Source organism: Hyperolius riggenbachi, chromosome 7, assembly GCF_040937935.1.
Source record: "Hyperolius riggenbachi isolate aHypRig1 chromosome 7, aHypRig1.pri, whole genome shotgun sequence".
NCBI lineage: Eukaryota > Metazoa > Chordata > Amphibia > Anura > Hyperoliidae > Hyperolius > Hyperolius riggenbachi.
Genome location: NC_090652.1, coordinates 207752839 through 207777332, shown reverse-complemented (window position 1 = coordinate 207777332; position 24494 = coordinate 207752839). Strand labels below are relative to the sequence as shown.

Here is a 24494-nt window from a genome sequence, read left to right as displayed (position 1 = left end):
AAACCTAAGTGCATGGTAGCAACACAATACAGTGACACACAGTGAGAATGTCATGTTACTAATCATGGAGAGCATTAGAGCTCCTGGGATCTATAATCATATATATACACACACACACACACACACACACACACACACACACACACACACACACACACACACACACACACACACACACACACACACACACACACACACACACACACACACACACACACACACACACACACACACACACACATATACATTGTCAGCAAAATGATACAAAATCAAAGAAAGTTGAAATAGTTTGAGAGAAATGTGGATAATGCTGCATGGCAAATTCAATCTAATACTAAAATGTATCGCCTATATGAAGACAACCCCCCAGGTGCCATCATTGCCAAAGCAAAGAGTGGATGGGACTACATTCTACTGGTCACTAAAGGAGAATATACAACTCTCCTGGTGATTGATCATACAATCATAAATGATTGTTTGAGCCCACTAATGGAAGGAAAGCTGTGGATCGGTTCCATTAATTTCACCAAATTGGATAGCAGCTTTCCTTCTATTAGTGGGCCCGAACGATCTTATCCTATCGATATTACGAGCAAATCTGGAGAATTGTATCATTAATGGGCACCTAAAGACTCGCTTCCATGCAGCGCAGAGCCCCGTGCCTCTGCGCGTCACTCAAGACTTGGGGCGGAGTTTGCGATCCCATTCATTATACTGAATGGGATTGCGGGCTAAAGTGCCCCGAAATGCAGCAAACCATGCGGGACATTTCACCGGTGAATCGTCGCGCATGAATGGAAACGGCAGACAGTGCAGTCTAAGCACTGTCTGCTATCCCTGTGATCGCGTTTCCATAAGCCTGCATGAAAGTGCGCTATAATGTGCAGACGATACACAACTGTACCTCTCTGCCCCAGACCTTAACTCCCTCCTTAAACGTGTTCCTGACTGCTTGTCTGCTATATCCTCCTTCATGTCCTCTCGCTTCCTAAAACTTAATATGAGTAAAACTGAACTAATAATTTTTCCACCGTCTCTGTCCACCTCCCTGCCTGAAGTAACAATAAATGTTAATAACACTCCCATAACTTCAGTTCCCAAAGCTCGGTGCTTGGGGGTGATATTCGACTCATCTCTCTCTTTTATTCCTCATGTTCACTCCATAACCAGCTCCTGCCATCTCCAACTCAAAAACATATCTCGCATCCGTCCCTCTCTCACTCAAGACACAACTAAAATGTTAACACATGCTCTCATAATTTCTCGTCTGGACTATTGCAACGTACTACTTTGTGGACTACCGTCTAACAAACTGGCCCCGCTCCAGTCGGTACTGAACTCAGCTGCTCGTCTCATTCATCTTTCTTCTCGATTTTCCTCTGCCGACCCTCTTTATCAAGCTCTTCACTGGCTGCAAATTAACCAGAGGATTCAGTTCAAACTCCTAACCCTAGCCTACAAAGCTCTCCACAATCTCTCTCCCCGGTACATAGCCTCACTAATCTCCAGATACAAACCCAATCGCAATCTCAGATCGGCACATGATCTTCTGTTGTCCTCCTCTGGAATCAACTCCTCACATTCATGTTTACAAGACTTCGCAAGCGCTTCACCCCTCCTCTGGAATGCCCTCCCACAACACATCCGTCACTCGCCAACCTTTGTTACCTTTAAACGCTCTCTAAAAACACACTTGTTCCGACAAGCATATGCGCTACCTTAGGCCACTTCCCTTTGTCCTAAGACCAAATTGCACTCCTACTAGGTATCCTAAAACACAAAGCCTCTATATATTTGCTGCATACTACCCCTCCTCCTGTCCCCCCCCCCCCCCCCCTCATTCCCTTTAGATTGTAAGCTCGCAAGGGCAGGGCTCTCTCCCCCTTTTGTGTCTTGGTAACCATTATACATTTTATTCATCATGTTAATTGTATCACTGTCATTACCAATTCTATAATTGGTATTTTGTATCATTCTTTGTATTTTGTCACTAATTATGTATCTTGTATATTGGTGTACACCATTGTCTGTATTATTATGTACCCCATGTTTGTTTCTTACTTTGTACAGCGCCACGGAATATGTTGGCGCTTTATAAATCAATAATAATAATAATAATAATAATAATAATGAGCCCTAGTTGTGACTGTCGAATGGTAGCAAAGTCACAAAAGCCTTATTTCCAAGAGGAGAAAGGTATCTTCCTGGCCAGTCACATAAGGGATGGAATGATGATATGTAGGCTTGTTGCGTGAGGCAGAAGTGACAAGCTAGAGATCAGGAAACCATGAATTTCAATACAGCAGGCCAGGGATCTCCTAGGACTGTAGTGCCATGGAGTAGTAGTAGCAGTAATGGTTCAGACCTTGGGAAACTTTGACTAAACTATACTTTATAAGCCAAAAACAACAAATGTACATTTCATATACAGTATGAGGTTTTGTTTCTGCCAGGACTTTAAAATGCAGCCCATCTGTTCTCCATATCGAGCAAACGAAGGATCAGCATCAGGCTCATGTTTATTCAAAGGGGTGTAAAGAAGAGAATAATCCTACGATACAGGTGAAACTCAAAAAAGTAGAATTTCATGCAAAAGTCAATTTATTTTAAGGGTGAAACTAATATATGAAATAAAAACCCTTTGCAGGCGTTTTGGATTAATTAGCTGATTAGAGTCTGACACTTTGAGCATAGAACATTTTCACAATATTCTAATGGTCTGAGATTTAAAATTTGGATTTTTCATAATCTGTAAGTGGCTTACTAATCCATAATCATCAACATTATAACAAATAAAAGCTTGAAATAGCACACTTTGCAGATAATGAGGCCGGTTTCCCACTGGATATTGGCGGGGGTAGCACCGCCAAAAAAAGGCCTTCGGGGATTACGTTAGTATGTGTTAATCCCCGTCAGGCAGCAGGCCAAGCAGGAAGTGACGCTCACTTCCTGCCACTGAATCGATGACGTGCCCGGAAGTGTATTGCTAAAATATGCTTTCGTGCATGCGCAACGTGTAAAACTTGCAGCGGTCATTTTAAAAAAACACATGTCGCCATAGACTTACATGACTTCCGGTCTACGGTAACATAGGTATGCACTCGTGTTAGATGGGGTACTTATGGTGCAGCGAAGCATACTGCAGGCAATGTGAACTACCCCACAGACTTACATAGCCCTAGCAGTAGGCTGCAGTAAAATGCCGCCACCACACCGTGCCAGTGTGAAAGGGCCCTAAGTCTATTTAATATATTAGTTTCACCTTTCAATTTAAATTACTGAAATAATTGGACTTTTGCATGATATACTAATTTGTATGAGATTCACCTTTACTTTAGGCCAGTTTCACATTGCTGACCTACCGCACTACAAAAAAAGCTGTGGGAGATCACTGCGGCAGTGCACGGAAATCTCCATTCTGGCTGCAGGCCAAGAAAGAAGTGAGGCTCTCTAGCACGCACTTCCTGTGGAAGAAATAACAATTGCATGGAAGTGTACTGAAAAAATACGCTTCCACGCAAGTGCTCCGCAACACTAACGCCACACAATTAAAAAATGTGTCGCCATAGACTTACATGACTTCCATTTCCCCTCACGTCACAACTTTCTGCTGCTCCTGCGTCGCCCACGAGTGATATTGGAGACTTCCGGCGCATTGCATTGCACAGGTATGAAATTCCCCATAGACTTACATTGGCGCCAGTGTGAAAGGGGCCTCATGGTTAATTATTCTGGACAGTGAGCGATTAGGGCTAAGCCTCTAATGTTAAGTGCAGCACCGGTTTTCTTATTTTTTTCTAAAATTTAATTACAGACAAGATACTACTCATATTCGGTTTGAGCCCACAAAAGAGAGAAAATGGGGTTATAAGGATGTCAGCACAGCATGATTCTCACTGCTCCTTCAGTATCTGTTCAGATAACCATACTATAAATGGATTAACAACGGCATGATAAAGTACAAATGAATGACAAATGTGTCTGCCATATATCTCACAAATTTAACAAAACCAAAATCAACAAATTGAGTGTTGTTCTGCACAGTCACCATACTGAAACATTATTGCCATGGCCAAGGAGAGGAAAGCTGTGGTTTATTAGATAGTCCAACAGGAAATGTCTAATTGTAACTAATAACAGACCTACAGCCAGTCTACCAAAGGGACGCACAATGAAGCAAGTACAAGGATTCCAGGTGTCCAGAGCCAAGTCAGGTTCTTTCAGAGCCTGCTCGCAGCCCGGAACACAATAAAATGACTGTAATTCGGGTGCCGGCAAGTGCCGGACCCCGAATTACGAGTCCAAAGGAACACATTAGGTAATCATTAGGGGAATATATTTAATTTATTACCTAGCACAGTAAGAGCCATCTTTCAGCTTTTCCCTGTGCCCAGATTACACGTGGTCGCATAATATATACTCGCTTAGAGCTCCATTTGACAGGAATACCTTTTTTTTTTTAAACATACAGTTTAACTACCTGCGGACCGAGCGAGTATGAATCTACGGCAGGCAGGGGGCACTGCGGTTCTGACCGGACGTAAACTCTACGTCCCGTCCCCACCGCTCTGCCCCCGCCGCAATGTGATGCCCTGCCGCCTCTATGACGGCAGAGCACTGTGAGCCGCGCAGGAGCCGTTTTCATTGGCTCCTGGCCCTGTCATTCATGTAAGCCGTTCCCATTGGCTTACATGGAGTGACAGGGTCAGGAGCCAATGAAAGCGTCTCCTGACCGGCGCACAGCGCTCTGCTGTCATAGCGACGGCAGAGAGAGCAGCCTGCGGCGGGGACAGAGTGGCGTGTCTGGCGGGAGCGACGAATTATTGCGCCGATTCGTCGGGAAGCGGCGGTTGCTGGACCAGCACCCTCTGGTCCTTAAGGGGGCATAGGGTGCTGGTCCCGAAGGGTTTAATAAACATAATTATGGACATGTTGCTCAGGTGACCAAATAGATCCAGTCAGGAACTGTCTGTTTCCCCTGAGAGGACTACTCAGCTGGCAAACAAAAGCCCAATCAACCCAGCATGGTTTACCTTGAATGTGAGAAAGCACACTGTGCTGCAAAAATGTATCTGTGATTTATCTTGTCAAAGTCTGTGATATTTGAGTTGTTGATTAGGACAAACACTAAGCGTGTACTGTATGTAGAGTGTAAATAGAAGTTCAGTTAGTAGGCCATCTAGTTGCAAGGTTTTCATTATGCTTATTTTCTGTATATATTGTATATATTGTAAAAAGTAGATCTCCTGACATACAGCAATGTGCCTGTCCCAGACAGCATAAAGCACCTGCTACCCACCACCTGTATTGTAATAGTCATAATACTGTAAGTACCAGTACTCACAGTATGCATTTCAATCTGTAACCCAATAAAGCTTACACTACACCACAGTGACAAACACAGCAGTTTGTTTGGTAGCCAATTAAACCACCCGTTTGATTGGTGGGAGGAAATCGGAGTACCTGGAGTAAAGAGAGGGAAAGAGAGAGAGAGAGAGAGATGGAGAGAGAAAGAGAAAAGGAGCACATACAACCTCCATGCACATACCAAACATAGAATCCTAAGACTAATACACATGACTGCTAACCACTTATCCATTCTGCTGAATAACAAGGAAGTCAGTAAAATATCCTTTGCAAACATTTTGTCATGAAACTGCTTCCCATTAACTCAAAGTGAAGAATCTGTTGCAGTTTCCCTCAGGTACAGGGAACTAGCTGAGTGCTTATTCCCTGCAATCATGCTGCTGGCAGACTACATCCTGGAAGTGACCTATTTGCAGCTCAGTGTGTTCGTATTATTTAGACAGTAAGGATAACACACTCATTACAAAGCTGTCATCAGCTCATGCTGGCTGCCTTGCTTGTGCGATGTGTGTTTATGAAGAGAATAGCCCAGCATATATTTTTAGCCAAATAGGGCGGGCAAAGAGCTAGAGCTATTTCTAGGCCGCCTTGTGTTGTTCTGTAGTGACGTAGTGATTAGTTAGTCCTGCCTGGAGGGAAATGAATAAAGAATCATGTTTATCAGCTGTAAGCAATGAAGTTGTGCTAATTATGCCAGGCAGAATAGGTGGATAGTTGATGTTCACGGTGTGACATAGTTTCTCTGCACTCCCTTGTCTAACATGAGCATATATAACCTGATTTGAGCTAGACCATGTATAAACCCCCACCAGCAGGAATAAGAGCACGGCCTCAACAGCACTCTCCACTCTTGTCAAGAGAAATTTCACTCTGAGCAATAATCCAAGTGTAACATTCTCTCTGTCTTCCCTTTTAAGGTCCTTGACAGTTCCAGTTCATTCATGAAGAAAGCAAAGAAGTCATAATGAGATGTTCAGCCATCCACACTTTGCTGATTTAACCAGAAGTCAAAAGAGGTAAATATTAAAGGGCCTGAGGTCGGGGTGGTTTGCATATGGAGAAATAGCAATGTTACTAAAAAAAAATGCAGTGTTCTATTGAGTTATGCAATGTGCATGACACCGACATACAGTATATGTGTTGGTCTGACCCATGTCCAGGGGCCTATTATTTTATGAATGTGCTAGGATAGTGTTTCACAACATTATTATAACATGTACCCCTTTATTAAGTGAAGTGTGGTCCGGTGTTAGTCGAGGAGCAGAAATGCAGACATCAAACCAACAAGCGCTGATTCCGGTGATACCTTTAATGACTAACTGTACATGGGTTATTGCAAGCTTTCGAGAGATACGTTGATTATTGTGTGTGTTTACCTGTGGTGACAAATGCTGCCAGAGTTCAATAGAACACTGAGGAAGTATTTTTGTATTTCAAATGGGATACACCTGTGTGACAATGTCAGATCGAGCCTACAGAATAATGAGTCTGAATGTGATTCAAAAGTTCTTATTGTATGGTTCTGATTCTCTGTATAGTGCCTAAAGAAGATTGACTCCAATATTCAACCCTCTTATCGGATCCGAGATGAAAAACTAACTATAACAAGTAACTTGTCTATATATCTTATCTAAAGTTTATATAGTTTTCACAGCAAATATAGCTGCAAACAGCTTTAATAGAAAATGATTATTTCTTCCTGTGATACAATGACAGCAGCCATGTTGTTTGTAAACATTACACAGAGGCAGGCTTATCATATCTTGATCACTAAGCCTGGGAAAAAACCTAATCCCCCTCCTCCCTCCTGCTTCTGAAATCAATGGCTAGTAACACCTCCTCCTCCTCCTGCTCAGACTGAGCTCCCATGAGCCCTTGTTACTGCCAAGGCTCTCTGAAAACCTGTGAGCGTGGTTTATTTAGCTTATAGGGAATTAGAGTATTAAAACAAAAACAAAAAAGTATTTGGCTTGAGGAATGCTCTATAAACAATAGGAAAGGAACACAGTTATGCAATGAGTAAAAGTTCACCTTGGATCCACTTTCACGTTTTTCGAAAGCTTGCAATAAACAGTGTACAGTTATTTATTAAAAGTATCAATGGAATCACTGTTTTGTTGGTTTGATGTCTGCATATGTACCCCTTTATTATTGACTTAGTTGGACAAGTAGCCATTGCCGTGGTCTAAATCATTTCAAGTACCCCCTGATACATCATAATCAGACTCAGTTGTGCCTTGAATTGGGTTTGGCACATACATACAGGGCTCCAGTAGCAGAAAGGACCCACAGTAAAAGCAGCAGTGAACACAGAATACATATATACATCAAGGGTCAGTGATCGTCACATAGTTTTATTATTAACAGCGAGTACAGCAACTTAAGTCCACCCCCCTAAGGGGGAAGGGCGTGTAGAGAGTTCCGGAGATTGCCAGTAGAGGAAAAAAAAGAGTTCCTGTGCCTAGAGGTCCTGGACACATATATTTATTTGGAGGACTACAACTATAAGTCTTTATTCAGGATTGTTTATGTAAGATTTATACATTTTTCATTGCTGAACTTACTACAATGGATTGAATATGACAAGCTCAATTATCCCTTAGGCCCTACAAAAGTACCCCCAGGGATATGCATACCATGTCTTCAGAACCCAGACTCATTCTCAAAGCTAGAAACAAGTGCTGTCACTTCTGAGGTGTTCTTAGAACTGAACTATGACCAAAGAGTGATTTTAGGGTGCAGACATATTGTGGTCCCTGCATCTAACTGCTACATTCATAAATGTGTTGTGCACCTAGTACGCCCTGATGGGGCCCTGTAGGGGTGGGCATAGCCTATGAATTAGGCTGGAGTTTCACTCTGCACACACAAAAGGGGCAATTTTAGAGCAAATAAATTACAACATAGATCAAAAATAAATATGTAGCATAACATGGGAAAGAGCAGGGCTTAGCATAGGAAAGGTTGGGCTTAGCACAACTTCAGTATTTCAAGGCCTATGCTGTGCACAGCAGCAGTTTTAAAACAATGACCATATGAACAAATTGGCTACTGGCCTAACGGTAAGTTATGCGCTATGTCTATCATTCATAAAAGGCTCTGCGGTAAAAAAAATCTGGTCAGGAAAACACCGCATTCGGTATTTTAGACTTTTGTGTGCTAATTCATAAAAATGTTCACAGCTGCAATAGAAGTGCTGGGATTTATCGAAGTAAACTGTCGGTAACATCAGAAGAGTAGCTGGCGATTAGATGTGTTGTTACATTGCTGTTCTCTGTGCAGAGACGGCATTACAATAAAAGAGGCATCCCAACTTCCCTTTAGATGTGCATGTTTTGTTACACTCCCTCTGCTTGCCCTGAATCTGCGCTGAATCTGTCTGTTAGTCTTTCTTAACAATCTATTTAATTGACACTGCTTAGAAGAACTTCAAGAAACTTTACACATGCCAGGCTTTGTGATTTTGGCATCCAGCTCCTACACATCTCAAAAACAGGAACCAAAGAGGTTAAAAATCCAACACAGCCTAAGGTATTCAGGGGAAGCATTGTTTGTTCCGATCACTGTGCTGCTGCCTGGGGGGAGATCTCACTGCTTCGGCTTGTGAGTCTCCATTAACATCACACAGTCCCGCATAGACTTCGCCCTTATTGCTCTCTTATCACCACTTCAAAGCAGGCGGTATGTTCCGTGCCTTTACCGTCTGTTCTAATCTTTATGAATTGACATTTACTGTGTTAAGGTAATTACTGCACAAGTCTGTAATTTACCTCACTGCTCTGTAATTTCAGCTTTTCATGAGGTAACTGCTTTTATAAATTGACATTTTGCTAAGTGCTCAGTAAAGTCAGCTGTTTTCTGCATTACTGAATGCGGTAATGCTTTATGAATGATAGCCTATGTAGGGGGTTAGGGTAAGGATGAGACAAAGGGCTTGATTCACAAAAGAGTGGTAACTTAGTTAGCACACCTAAAAGCCCCTTAGCATGCCTTAAGCCCTTTAGGACGCACAAAGTTAAGCGCTGTGCGGTGTGTGTGAAATGTCGCACCGGGTGCGATAAAAACGTTGCACTGGGTGCGCCTGAAACGTTTTGGGCGCACCGGTGCAACATTTTCATCGTGCCGGTGTGACATTTCGCTCGCACTGTGCAGCGCTAAACTTTCCGCACAATCAATAAAAGCTTTAGGCGTGCTAACTGCTTAGCACCCTAGTTAGCACGCCCACAACTTTTAGGTGTGCTAACTGAGTTAGCACCCTTTTGTGAATCAAGCCCAAACTATGCTGCTAGCACCTGTAACAATACAGATGGGACGTTAATTTCCAGCATGTACTATCACTAATGAGTTCTTGAAGGACAACTGTACACAAATGGAAATTGTGCTCAAGAAAGTTGTTGGATTACCACTTTGGCCTCCTTTTCCACGTGTTTACAGATTCCTTAGTTGCAAGTATGTACAGGTCTCAAGTCCACATTCTGGCAGTCAGTGCAAAGCTGGATCTTTAATTAGTGTATGAAAGGTACTCTTTAATCGCTTCATTGCATGAGTCTACTCACTTTTTCTGCCCACATAGACAAGTCAGTTTTAATGTAGACAATGTTAATAAAGACTTCAGGGCACATAATATTGTTGGAGTCCCCTGTCTGTAACAGGCACATCCAAGGTCATTAAGAAGGGGAAGAAGGCATATAAAAGGCTCTGATGTGTCTTAATAGTGTGTTTTGTGCACAGAACATCCACAACATTTTCCAGGTAAAGTACACAGATTCTTCATCTGAGCCTTTTGTGTGCCTTCCAACTATACAGTTTAACTCGTACATGCAGACAATTGGCTGTCGCAGCCAATGAGCTGTTTGCCTGGCAGATGCAAAATCCTCAAAGGTAAAGGAAAGAGCTATAAGTGATAGGAGCCAATAAAGGGTAGTATGTAGATAAAAAGTAATGAGATTTGTAGTACGGTATATATATACCACTATATGTGCAGACAAAGAATTTAGAACTGCTCTCAATTGAGTTGAGGGCTTTTCTGCCGGTCAAGTCAATGTCACGCTACACATAATCAGCATTTATATGGGCCTGCCCTTTACATTGAATGCGGAAGATAAACGTTAGGGAGGAAGTGTTACTTCAACAGACAGCATCCACTCAACTTCTTGAATGTAGGAAGAAAGCGTGTATTTGCAGTAGAGGTATATCCCCTGTAAAATGCCATAACACCTGTACAATTGAACACAGACAATGAGTACTATACCTATACCTCATTTATAGCATAATACTGCTCTAAGATTCTTCATTAATCTTGTCTGCCATTCCTCAGTGATATCTGCAGGCCACAGAAAGCTGGCACATCTCATTAAAAATAAGATTTGTATCGAAAAAATACCTCTGTCCAATTCCTTGCTATGACTCTGAAGAAATCAATTCTGTTCTTACAGAGACCCACAGCCATTGTTATTAAAGTTCCAAAGCAATTCATGATAACAAAAGCACATATTTGTAGGGTAGTTACAGAATCATTTACTGCTGAGCCAGGTTATGCGGAGAATTTCTGATGATAATGGTCTTCTTTAGAAATCCAAGAAACATACTGGGGACAATAATATGCACTGCATACTGAAGGTAGATGGTCGCTACAGTGACCCAGCAGGAAAATAGTACAAAGTTGGCTATTATTTATCCAGGTATTTCTTACCAGTTATACACACAACACACATTTTATAGTGAGATATTAGATTATAGCAAGCATAAAAAAGGCTGGATTGTATTGTTGCACTTGGCTCAACTGATTTTTGGCATTCTTAAAGCCACATATCTTAATCTACCAACCACCAGTACTTCATTAGCATAAATGATTTATAGATTTTATACTGCAATCGGAAGCCAAAACATGATCCGACATTTAAAGAGTAACTGTCGTGCATAAAATCGAAAATCAATTCTTATCTGGTAAACAAGTTGTAAGGATGCTAACCAAGCAATCCAAAAGTTAAAATCACTATCACTTTTCTTGTTGATAAATTATCATTTTTAGTTTACCCGACTCTTATTTGGTACACCCAAAATTTGGTACACAAAAAAGAAGTTGCAGGGCATGCTGGGTTGTCATTTTTTGCTTCTCTACTTCCCCTCAGACTTAACTAATGCAGCCTGATTGGCTGAATCCTCTTTCCCTCCTGTTCTTCCCCCCTTCCTCCCCCTACACACACACACTCTCTGACTGGCCAATATTTCTCATGCTGACACAATGCACTTTCTATAGTGAAGGGAAGGGAAATCAGGCAGAGGAGAGTAAGGGAGGAAATGATATCAGGATTGGTTTTAAAATAGCCACTAGCCACAGCTAAAATGGGAAATGCTAAGAAGGATTTTCTCTTTTTTACTGTAGAAAAATCACTAAAATCAAAACGTGGACAGTGCAATACATATGTTATGTGAGTAGAGCAAGTATTTATCTACTTATATATGTGCTATTGTTTTTTATTCGGAGATAGTATGGCTGACAGCTCCTCTTTAAGGCCAAAACTGTGTGAATAGAAATCTAACCTCCAACTGGTTCAAGGTTACTACCAATAGAGCCATGTCAATTCATGTGCTGCAGATATAAAGCCATCTTAAGCCTGAAACAGCTGGCTGCAAATTGGTTTATATGGCTCTGTAATGCTAGGCACACACCATGCAATTTCCCATCAAATTAACGGGTCCAACCAATAATTTCCATAATCCATTTCGATAACAGGATTGATTTTGTGCAGTAGTGATCTAAAAATTGATCCTGTTATCGATTGGGAGCAGATTGGATATGCCCGACATTATCGGTTTGACCCCTCAATCTGACGGGAATTTGCATCTTGTATACCTAGCATTAACTTACTAGGCTACAACCAAACTGTACAATTCAGTAACTCTTTTTTAGAGACATAAAAGAATGATTTGCATATTCACACAATGACCAAAAGTGATGCAACATGGGAGTGCTGTCTTACTCACATAAAGCTGAATAATTGAAAACATGAAGGCACATTTGTATTAAGCAAAGTGTGTCTAAAAACAAACGATCGTCCATCAAGTTCAAACGAGTGGGAACATAGAACCAGTGGTAACAAATGGGAGTGGGAGTGGGAACCTGTGCCCACAGAACCAGAGATGGTTAATGAGATGCAAACAATTTTGATTTGTGTTCAAATGTCATGTTAACTGTACACAACTTGAAGACCAATCCTGATCACCTGGTTGATCACTTGCGACTGTTACTTCTAAAAAAAAGAAAGAAAGACATAGACTTGCACTGTGGCCACATAAAAATACCTTTAAAGAGAAGATCTGCAGAATAGTGGACAGTGTGTTGGAGACAAACATTACTATTCTGCATTTTAGCCTATGGCATTCCCCACTTTCAACCTGGTTCTTCTGGATGCAAAACTTAACACAGATTAATGTCATGTGACATGCAGGGGAAAAAAAACTAAAAACATTTTAATCTATCTGATCTTTTAGCTGTAACTGTCTACAATGTTTAAAGCTCAGTGGATGTGAAGGTATACCAGCAGTGGCACACATACATTTTTCTGAAGCAGTCAGTCCAACCAAAAGTGCTATTTCCATATAAAATCGATGCACCGTTTAGTGTAAGTGACATCTCAATTTTCTCTCGTTCTCCATTCTTTCACTTTTCCTCACTTAGGTCATCTATTTTTCTCACTCTTCGTCACTCACACTCGGTCTCCTTTTGGTCCTCCTGTCAGGTTTAGACAACAATATTGTGCAGCGCTTACTGACGTTCAGCATACGCCGCACTACTTGGCGGAGATGTGACAATCATGTCATTAGCGGTTAGCCGCACATGGAGAACTCCCAATGCGAACACGCCTATTTTACCTTGCCTGAAAGCTGGCCTCTAATAATATATTAATAAATTATCTTAAAAGAATTCATAACAATGCAACCATAGATGGATGATACAAACCATATCGTAGGATGTGAGCAATTTCTTCTGAACATCAGGCATCGTTGCTACAGGCTCGAGACAAGGGTACATATCTTTCATGGTGAGATTCACTGAGGGTGTGTTATCACTGATGAGACGTGACACCAGGGACAACATGCACTGCTTCAGGGTGGCACTCGTGGGAAGTCCACACAGTTCCTTTAAGGACACCAATGCATTCTAAGGAATGAAAAGTAGAAGAATGACTAACAAGTATACAGTTGGCTGCACTTGACAGACATTGTATAGCCTTTCAACTTTTAAACTGTACCAGAAACATTGCAAACAAACTGCTTTATATATACCTGGGGCATCCTCCAGTAGTCCGTCTGCTCTTTCACCGTCCTTTGGCCCTCTCTGTTGCCCCACTTGCAGCCCTGGAAAAGTCCATAACTGCCCATGTTCACAAATACTATAACTGCACTTGCACAGAACACTATGGGGGGGGGAGGGCGCAGCCAGGACCGCACATGTGCAAAGGTCTGCAACCTGGCATCGGCAGAAGTGCCGGCAGGACCACACCAACATGAAGGTAACTGACTACAGAGAGGAGTGGAGGAAGTCCCAGGTAAGTATAAATAATTTTCTTTGCAATGTTTCAGGTTTACATTCAGATGCCCATTAATGGTACAATGTATTCATTAGATGCGATCATTTGATTACCGTATTTGCCGCCATATAAGACTCTCTGCAATATAAGATGCACCTAGGTTTAGAGAGGGAAAAAATATATTTACTAAACCTGGTGCATGCATGTTCCAGGAGCGTCCTGTATTCGTTCTCCCATAAATTGTGTCCTCTTGTGCCCCTTATGTGTCCCCCATGTGTCCTCCTATGTGCCCATGTCTCCCCCTGGGTGCCCCATGTCTCCCCCTCTGTCCTCCTGGGTGGCCCATGTCTCCACCAGTGTCCTCCTGTGTGGCACATGTCTCCCCCATGTGTCCTCCTGTGTGTCGCACGTCCTCATGTGTCCTTCTGTGTGGCCCATGTCCTCCTGTGTTGCCCATGTCTCCCCCTGTGTCCTACAGTGATTCAGCATGTGAGAGCTTCCTCCACCTCCCACCCCCCTGTGTGCCTTCGCTTCCTACCCCCTGTGTCTCATGCCCCCCCCCCCAAGTGCGCAGCTGCAGCCAGCTTACCTCATCTATAGCGCCCCCACATGGATTGCAGACCTCCATCTCCTCCATGCGGCTTCCTCTAGTGGTGGGCTTGTACTAATCACGTCAACATTAGAAGACGATCATTAGAGGAAGCCGCATGGAGGAGATGGAGATCTGCTATCCCCGCGGGCACTATAGATGAGATAAGCCTGCTGATGCTGCACACACGGGGGGGGGGTTGTCCAGGGTATCAGGAGACACAAGGGGGAGGGAGTGGAAGTACGCGGGGGGGTTGCAGGCACGCATGCAGGGAATCCCTGACATGGCAGCGGTTGGCGGTTCGTATTGGCGGACGTTCGTAAGTCAGGGATTCCCTGCCTTTGCCGTATAAGATGCAGGGATTTTTTTCTCCCCTTTTTGGGGGGAGAAGATGTGCATCTTATATGGTGAAAAATACGGCATATTTGCAGGATCAAAAGTAACCAGAATGAAGTTATTGATTGTTCACATAATCCGGACGATTATGGCACCGTTCTATACCCCAAACCCCAGTATACTTACATAATGCAGAACAACCCCATCCTAGGTAGCGTCTCCCCATAGGCTCCTGATGTCATATGATGTGACATTAGGAGCCTACGGCCACACACTGACACTGTATTCAGCTGCATGCATCTCGGCATGTTCAGAAGGAAGAGACCGTCATTCATGAAACACCTTCTCCCCCATGTGATGATAATAATACTGATCACTTTGGCTAAGTTACACTTTTCTCTAGGGTGCAGGGTGTTGATTTATACACTCACCACACTTTTTGGGGAGGGGGTTTGGGGGATGGGGTAATTGCTTTTTATACTAGCCACACATACAGCACATTAAAAGGTTATTACAACTTAATTTTTATTATTCACTAAAAACAGTTAGCCTGAATATAAGAAATATACTTTTACTCTGTGGGAGGGTAAAGTTTATAGAGCCCTGTGTAAAAACAAGTTGCTATTCTAACACATTTAGGTCTTCCCTCTAACCCAGACTACAGTAATACTTAAATGACACATATAAACACATCATCCCACCAAAAATCAACATGCTTCACCTCATATAAATAGGGGCTTCATCAGGGCTACATAGAACAAAGTGAGTAGGTGCTCAAAGTGCTATACAGACAATATAACATTATTCATGAAAAACTGAAAATATAGCGTCATAGCCTCACGGATATAGAGACAGACTAGCAGTACCTGCATCACTTTCTCTCCTTTTCCATGGTTACAAGGGGTAAGGAAGCTAGTATGCACCCTGATCTGGTCCTCCATTCAAAACCAATTCCACAGGGTCCTAAAAGAGGGCCATTACAGCAATCACATATTATCCATGTGTATTTCCTTATCTGGCGTTTACAGATCCTCTGCTGATCACATGTGTGGCCGTGTCACGAGTTGGGGGCCAATCAGTGTTAGGCAGAGCAGGATGGTAGGGAGGTGTTTTTATACTAGCCACACATAGTGGGAGGAGGGGGCAAGTTAAATTATTATATGGATATCAATTCAGGTGTGGTGTAACATTACACATGCCACGCACTTATTTGTAGTCGGAGGGACCATTATACAGACCACATTTACTTAAGGGGGAGGGAGAAATTGACAATTGAGTTTACTTGATAGAGGGTTACGTGGGTGGGGGGGGGGGGGGGGCTAAGTTAGTTAAAGGAAAACTGGAAAGTTTGACTTTGAATTACCTGGAGCTCCCCCCCATTTTGTAGTCTTTGAGATCTCTTGGTATCTTCCAGATCCTCTTCTGCCACGCCAATCAAATTACTGGAGCACAAATGAGGAGGTGCGCATGCACCATAGTACGTGGGTTGTGGACTTTAGTTGGGGTGACAGCGGCAGTAAAAGTCAACTTTTCTCCCTCATGGGGTGGAAATTTTCACAGGGAGGCCCTATGGTTTCTAGCTACACCCCTGTGGGTGGGTTATTGTTAAGAAGCACCTTGAGGGGTCTGGAAAAGAATCCTAGCAACTCACTTTGTATTAAACCCAGAAAGTGTGTTGGGTAAAAGACTATACTGGGTTCCAACAATATATCTTCACTCCCAGCCTGACTATGGCCAATTTAAACTACATGTTTGAGAGACAGTACATAAACTTAGAATATGGTTTTCAATATTGTAAACTTCCTGGACTTATCACATAATAATTATATAAAATATAATTAAATGCTGAACGGTTAGAAGACAGAAGGAAAGAAAGAGAAACGCAAAAAAGTAAACAACTTCCCACCTGCATATTTTCCCGGACATCAGTGGCCTCCCTCAGTGGATGAACAGCAAGTTTAAAGATGTCATCTACAGTCTTCAGGCCAGTATTCCTCAGCAGTGTGTACTCTCTGGCCTTCTTTCCTATTCTGGCAGACAAACCTCGTTTTTGAGCTTTCCCTCCTCCACCCTTGTTGGTAATTGCAATATGAACAAACAGTTTAGCGTGCTCCATTGTATCTCCAACAAAAGAGCGCAGGGGTATGTGTCTGTATCCTGTCTGCAGGCACTCAATGGGTACAGTGTACTGCCCAATAAATTCATCTCCTATATAGTCATCATCGAGGACCATGAAACGTACCATGGCTAACTCTGGAAGATTGATCTGAAATTCAAAACTCTCATCAAAAATTGGATTGTCCCCATTTTGCTGCACTGTTTTAGTCCTTTGTTCAGAACAGTCTGCTGGAATGCCATGAATCTCTATGCAAACATATGGATCAATCACATCACCTTTTGCACATGCACCTTTTGGCTTTGGAAAGTTTTGCCCACTAATGACTTTGATGTGGAGAACCTGAGGAGATACGCCCGGTACAACACCTTTGGTGTTTGCACTAAAATAGGATATTTGATCTCGCATAATGGATGGCCGAAGGACATATCCACATCCCCCATTTTGAAGAAACCAACCAATATTAAGATCCATCATTGGGCCAGGTGTCTGAAAATTCATAGCTACAATTTGACAACCACAATTCCAAAAATCCTGTGGGTTCATGTTACTGGAATCTATCCGCATTGGACTTGGATATACCCGTGATAAAAACTTTTTATTATAATTTACAAAGTCTTCTGGATATTCATTACCAATCCTACTAGCTTGGCTCTCACTAAATGAGCAAACCTCTCCATAGCTTTGGCTTTTCATCAAGACGTCAAAATCCTTGTATTGCACTGATTTGCAAATGGACACCAAGTCTGAAAGCTCTCTGCAAAGTTTGATGAGTCTCTGCTCTCCAAAGTAATCCTCAGACACTCTACGAGACATTTCGGCTTCTTCATCCTCATCTGTTACCTCTCCCTCTAAATGGTCAAAATCCGAAGGCAGTTTCTTGCCTTTTATAATAATTTTCTTCTTTAACTTTTCAGGAGATGGTAGATAGGATTCTGCTGCCATCGGCCTGTCTGTGTACAATTTACTTCCAAATATCTTCTTCATATGTTGCACCATAACTTTTTGCTGTTGTACTGAGCAGTGGTTTCCAATGCAAAGGATAAGAGGATACTCAGAGGAGATGAATGCATATTTGTTCACAACCTCTATGACATTGCGAAAGGCTAGAGGAGAAGTCATGCTGTTGCGATTGCAAATTATAGGTTCGTTGTCTGGTCCATCACTGACATCCAGTTCAATGCTCCTACAAGCCATTTTTAGAGCTCTAACATAGCCATTAATATCTGCTGGACCTCTAAATTGGTCTTCAATTAAATAGGTATTATGTGAGGAATTTATATAGTAGTGTGACAATGGTTGTGTCATGTCTTGGCTAACTTTTTTGTGGACTGGATCAAATATATCACATTCTGAGGACAGCAGATACTTAGTAAACCCATCAATTGTGAGGAACCCCTTTTCTTGTCCTTCCTGAGTTAGCTCATAATTCTGTATAATATCTAAACACATGTCTTCTGTCACCTGAGTCATTCCTTGTTCAGACTCTAAAAACAACAGCAGGTCATTTGCATCTAAATATTCTTTGTTTTTGGAAATCTGGACCAGTAAAAAATACACTTCTGGCCTTGTGCAAAGGTCACTGTAGGCTTCACAGAATTCCTCTTTGGTCACTCTGGTGGTAAGCTTTTCTTTGCTCTTCTGAATTTCCTTATACTTTAATCTAATCTTAGATTCCTTGATTGCAGGGGAGAGTTGCTTTATCAGCTCAACTGCTGTATCTTCTAACATAATTCCATTGCCGTCTACATCAGCATCCTCAAAGACAGACTTCAACCATGTAATCCTTGGTGTGTTCTGGCCACCTTCTACCAAGTCCAGTGGCTGTTTACTATGAGATACCAAATACCTAAGACCTGACACCCAAATATTTGCAACATCAGCTGAGTTAGCCACCAGATCCAATGATTCATAGTTCTCTCCATGGATAATGGAAAAAGCACTGTCTTCACAAATTTGGTCAGCTAGTCCATTATTCCTAAATGTTTCTGTGTTCTTACCAAGACGTATTTCTTTGATAGAAGAAATGTCCAGCTTAGCCTTTTCAGGATCCTTTTTAGAAGGTTCCCAGCGTAAAGCTTGCAAATCTGTGTCAAGTGTGAAGAAACGGCTGTAGATGCGGGAGTTTGGTCGGACCTTCTTCAGTTCACAACCTCCTTGCATGAAGCTGATACAGTCACTAGCGCTGCTTATTTTCTTCTCCGATGGCATGCTACTAAATGACACCGTTTTCTTTCTGCCAGGCTTTTGACTTGCAGGATCCTATAAAACAACAAGAATATAAAGACTGATTATGACAACTAAAACATTAAATCCATTTTTACTATTTCAGGACAACTAAACTGAGAGGGGTATGGAGACTGCCATATTTATTTCCTTTTAAGCAATACCAGTTGCCTGGCAGTCCTGCTGATCATTCTGGCATCAGTAATGTCTGAACCACACACCTGAAACAAGCATGCAGCTAATCTTGTTGGATCTGACAAAAATGTCAGAAACACCTGATCTGCTGAGGATTATGGCTAAAAAGTATTAGAGGCAGAGTATCAGCAGGATATCCAGGCAACTGTTATTGCTAAAAAGAAAATAAATATGACAGCCTCAATATACCCCTCACTTCAGTTGTCCTTTAAAGGCAAACTAATCATTCATTTTAAAGCTCATCTATAGTCAAATGCAAAAATACAGCACAGTAGAGCTAGTGTGCTGTAACTACAGCAACACCTTAGTTGTCTTACAGCCCATTACAGTCCATTGTCTGTCATTCTGTTAGATGCTAGGCCCAATAGGATCGATGTTAGTTAGATCTGACAATCCGCAAGTGGTCCTAGCTCCTACAGATTAACATTACACACTAGGTTTGTGCATGCAAGCACCGCCTTATGTTAGTCTATGGGACTTAGCAGAAAACCAGGTGCCAGGAAGGGGAGCAGGCAGCATACCAAAACACTGCAAAAAAGGGCTGTATCAAAGGAAAGACAAAAATCAGTATTGTACTCACAGTGCTAACCCTGGTGTCTGTTTTTGTTTTTTTATTTTCGACTACAAATAGTAACAGGTACAAACAAAAACAAAGTATAACTGCACGAATCTGCAGTTCATTTTGTCGACCACATATTTCCACTGCAATAATTAATGGAAAATGTTTTACTTGTCAAGAGCGCATTAAGCAAGTGATGCAGTTTGAAGAACTTCCACTTTCTTATGTTAATGGATTCAGGCTTTGTGATATGGTTCTAATTAGGAACCTTTCAAGTTCTAATTCCTTCAGGTCCATACATGGGCTATATGAGAATATGTGGCATGAACTGTCATGCTGTATAAGAAAGATTATAAAAAGGAAATCTGCATGTTCTTATTGTCAGCTGAAGTGAGATGAATAGAGATGGTGACATTGCTGGATTTCTTTTAAAATGCCAATTGGCTGCCTGCTATGCTGATCCTCTGTATCCAATAGCTTCTGAATCACATCACTGATCCAAAACAAGCTTGCAGATAGGTCGCAGACTTGTTGTAGGTGTGTACTTCAGATGCCGCTGCTATTAAAGGGGAACTTCAGCCTAAACAAACATACTGTCATTAAGTTACATTAGTTACGTTAATTAGAATAGATAGGCAATATAATCTCTTACCCACCCTGTTTTAAAAGAACAGGTATATGTTTGTGATTCATGGGGGCTGCCATCTTTGTCATGGGGGCAGCCATCTTTTTGGTTGAAAGGTGGTGACAGGGAGCATGAGACACAGTTCCAACTGTCCTGTGTCCTGATAACCCCTCCCAGCTGCACACACTAGGCTTCAAATGCCACATTCAAAATGTAAAAAATTTTTTTACACCAAAACAGCAGAAATCCCATCATGCTTTGCACTGCATCAGGGGAAAAATGCCCGGGCAGTTTTCTTCTGTGCAGCTAAAAATGAGGCTTGTATAAGAGAAACAAAGTTATGATGTTGTGAAACTGTTAAAGAAACACCAGGCCTTTCCAGTGCTGCTGAGTCGATTTTTAGTCATGACAGGCTGGCAACTGGGAAGAAATATGGCTGCCTCCATATGCTTATCACTTCAGGTTTCCCTCAGAATACTCCAGTAGAAACAACAGAACAAGACATCAGCATTGTAACCATCAACTAAGATATCTGCTATCGCTCTTGGCAGAAAGCTACAGTACTGGTAAATACTGTGTTGTGCAACATTTTGTTTATGGGATGTGTGGTAGAATGTAATAATGGTGCCTATTAAAAAGGGTGCTCCATTCACATCAATGCAAATCTTTTCTCTATACAGGTGACAAGTGTATAAAAAGGTCGCCGGTTAAATATAAAACAGGTATATCGTTTGTGAAAGTTCGCTGCATAAATATAAAACAACTATATCGCTTGCTTTCTTTAACTATCTTTAATTATCCTATGTTAAATAAAACCATAAACAACCATGTCAATGTATGCTAATTTTAACATACTACACTATCTGTTATCCACAGAGCACAAATCAAACAGCTGTACAACAATGCAAGCTCACACACTCCTGAACTGCTTAGAAATCTAGGATTTGAGAAACCATCCTCCTTGTAACACCTGCCTTCTTCTCTCGAATTACAATATGCCTGATCCAGATGCCTTACAGGGTAATTCCGTTTCTTAAATAAAAAAATCCGATAAACATAGATTGGTGCTGTGCATGTCTTTTTGCAATTTAATGTTACAATTTTCTTTTCTTTTTTTTTTTCAATCTGCAGCCACTTAAACATTTCCAAAAAGTGACAGTAAGCTCAAATTTCTTTGCAGCCTTGGCAGCAGAACTCTTTGTATACTGTGATGACTACTGTTGCTATGAGCCCATTTAAAGATTCCCAACTTGCTGCAATAGTAATAAATTGCACATGTCACTCATTTTTAGTACATCGACTAATCCAAAAAGGAATTTCCCTTGAAGATGTAATCAATTTCCCACAGACCACTAAATGAAAGGAGCTGTGCACGCCTAAATGAGAGATTCATTTTTTTCTGATTCATTATTATTAAACTTAATTCATGAATTGTTAACATATTAAGAAGTGCTGTGTAATAGATAGTGGATAAATTCCAACATTAAATAATGTTACACAGGGACATTATATCGTTCAACAACAGAACACAAAATAGTGATGTAACAATAACTATAACATTTGTATAGCGCTTCTCTCCTGTCGGACTCAAAGAGCTTGTGAGGCAGCCACTACGGCACGCTCAGTAGGCAGTAGCAGTGTTTAGGGAGTCTTGCCCAAGGACTCCTTTCTGAATAAGTACTGGCATACTGAAAAGGAAGAGTCGAGACTTAAACCCAGGTCTCCTTTGTCCTTAACCATTATACTCTCCAGGGATAAATATGGCAGAGAAGAGCACACAAGTCTGTGTGGTGGCAGAGAGAGCACACAGAGAGGAGGGCCCTGCCGAATAGACTCTCAATCTAAGAGCTGGGGAGAGGGACACATAGGGTGGTGGGATGTAAGTCCAAAAGAGAGGGGATGGAGCGATGAAGAAGGAGGGTAAGGACTGGTGAACAGATGGGTCTTTAAGGCCTGCCTGAGTGAGTTGAACATGAGGCAAACCTGTTGGGGTGGGAGTTCCATAAGGTAGGGGCTGCTCTGGAGAAGTTTTGGAGCCTCGCAAATGAGCAAGCGATGGAAGGCGTGGACATCACATACTCTAGTTTATCATGGGAACTAATATGTATTATTAACAGATTAAGGTTTAACACTACATTTACAAGACTGTATTGTTTAAAAATATTAGGAGGATCATTTGGTAAATTTGTTCTACCACTTGGGTGGATGGGTAGTGTCGAATACCAGGATTTGAATCCTGGCTAAAGCCAGTACCTTTTCAGTAAGGAAAGGAGTCCTTGGGTAAGAGCCCCTTACAATCCAGGATGGCCTACTAAATGCGTCCTTGGTGGCTGTAGCTCAGAAGTGCTTTGGATGCTATATACTGTAAGTGTTACCATTTCATTTCACTTCTAGGCAACTGCCACCTAACTCATTTATAAATACAGAAAAGATGCCCAGTCACTAGCTACATGCAAAAGGCCAGTGGGTACATTTTGAACTGTAAACCTCACAGATCTGAACATTATATTCTGGAAATCAAAAGATGCGTCTTTATCCTCTGATTGAACGAAAGGGAGAATGTATTTTATGTGATAAGGAACATCATGTGGGGAATGTTTCCACTACCAGCTATTCATTACAAAGCAGTGAAATCCCGTCTAATAATTCTTACATCTTGTACAGGAAGCCAGCATCACTATCTTAATAGAATTTAGTTATGATTTAAACAAATGCTGTGATCTCATCTCGACCTTGAAAAACCACTTAGGGTAGCGGCTATGAATAGGAAACCGTGTGAAAAGCCTCTTTGGAATGTTAAACAATAAAGTACTCCTTGCAGTACGTCTGCTATTATTAAAAAAGGTTAACAATCCTCTTTTAGCACAAACATTCATTTCAAAGTATGCATTGAAGAATTAATGCCTCTTATTATTACATTCAGTATGGAATGGACTCTGATGGGCTGGATCATAGACCGATTTACTTACATTGGTGGTATGAGAGTGGAGGTCAGGCTTTGAATGTTGCGACACTTTTTTGCACATTGCCCATAAGGGATCTGTAATTCAGGATGAACCATGACTGACCACAGACGGCATAAATTGCCGGAGCTGCATTCAGTGCATCCCAAATACTTCAGTGTCTGCAATACACTGTAACTAGCATATTTCATGATATGAGATAAAGCAGACATTATGGACAGAGTGGCGTGTCTATCTGTGTGTATTTGGTAAACAACATGGATATCAGACCATGATGGCTGGCTTTATAAAGGAGAGCCAGGGTTACAGCAACAATATATGCAGCCAGCTAGCGCCAGGTAAAGATTTACCATCTCTGGCATTTTAAACAGATATTCACTGCTCTACCATAAGGTCTAGAGCGAAAAAGTACTAAGGTCTTTGACTATAACACTATTCCTTTATACAGTCAACACAATCATTATAAGTAAATGCAACAACTGTTTTGCGTATCTCCAAATCCATCTTTAACCACAACATTTTGACTAAATGGCTTCATGGACATCCTGGGCTCAACGCCTGCCACATCATTTTTGATTTACTGGTACATCGGTGGCAAATATATAACTTACCAGGAGGGAAGATGAATCAAAGGAGGACGAGGAGGACACCAGAGAAAGTAAAAACATGCAAAAGAGAGAGCGCTCTGAGTGACAAATAAATAGGAGAATACACCCTACCAAAGACAGGTCTCACCTGTTCAGAAGGGGCTGCTCGTACGACACAGCCTCTGATAGCGTTTGTCCCTTTAGGGGCCAGGGACCAGGCTCGCGATCCAGCTCCAGGCTGGGAATCTGGAGGGCCACCGATATTCTCTTAGACAACCTCTGAGGCCGTCACAGAGCAGCTGTATTTGTACTGGCATTAGATTACACACAGGTGCACTCTATTTAGTCATTAGCACTCATCAGGCAATATCTATGGGCAACTGACTGCACTATGGGC

At 41.8% G+C, this 24494-nt stretch overlaps 1 protein-coding gene and 1 long non-coding RNA gene across 3 annotated transcripts in view; one reads left to right on the top strand and one right to left on the bottom strand.

The window, feature by feature from the left end:
* Nucleotides 1–24494, bottom strand: part of PLCL1 (phospholipase C like 1 (inactive)) — a 373846-nt gene that overhangs the window by 94279 nt on the left and 255073 nt on the right. For both annotated transcript variants that reach the window (XM_068245079.1, XM_068245080.1), the window contains exons 2-3: nt 16733–19204; nt 13331–13531 (exon numbers count right to left, since the gene is read on the bottom strand). In XM_068245079.1, the coding sequence (XP_068101180.1) occupies nt 13331–13531; nt 16733–19204 (2673 nt within the window). The remainder of the gene's footprint in view (nt 1–13330; nt 13532–16732; nt 19205–24494) is intronic.
* LOC137524790 (uncharacterized) lies at nt 5997–21604 on the top strand. The gene is made up of 3 exons (XR_011022780.1): nt 5997–6033; nt 6285–6383; nt 21424–21604. It is a non-coding gene; the product is annotated as an uncharacterized lncRNA (long non-coding RNA).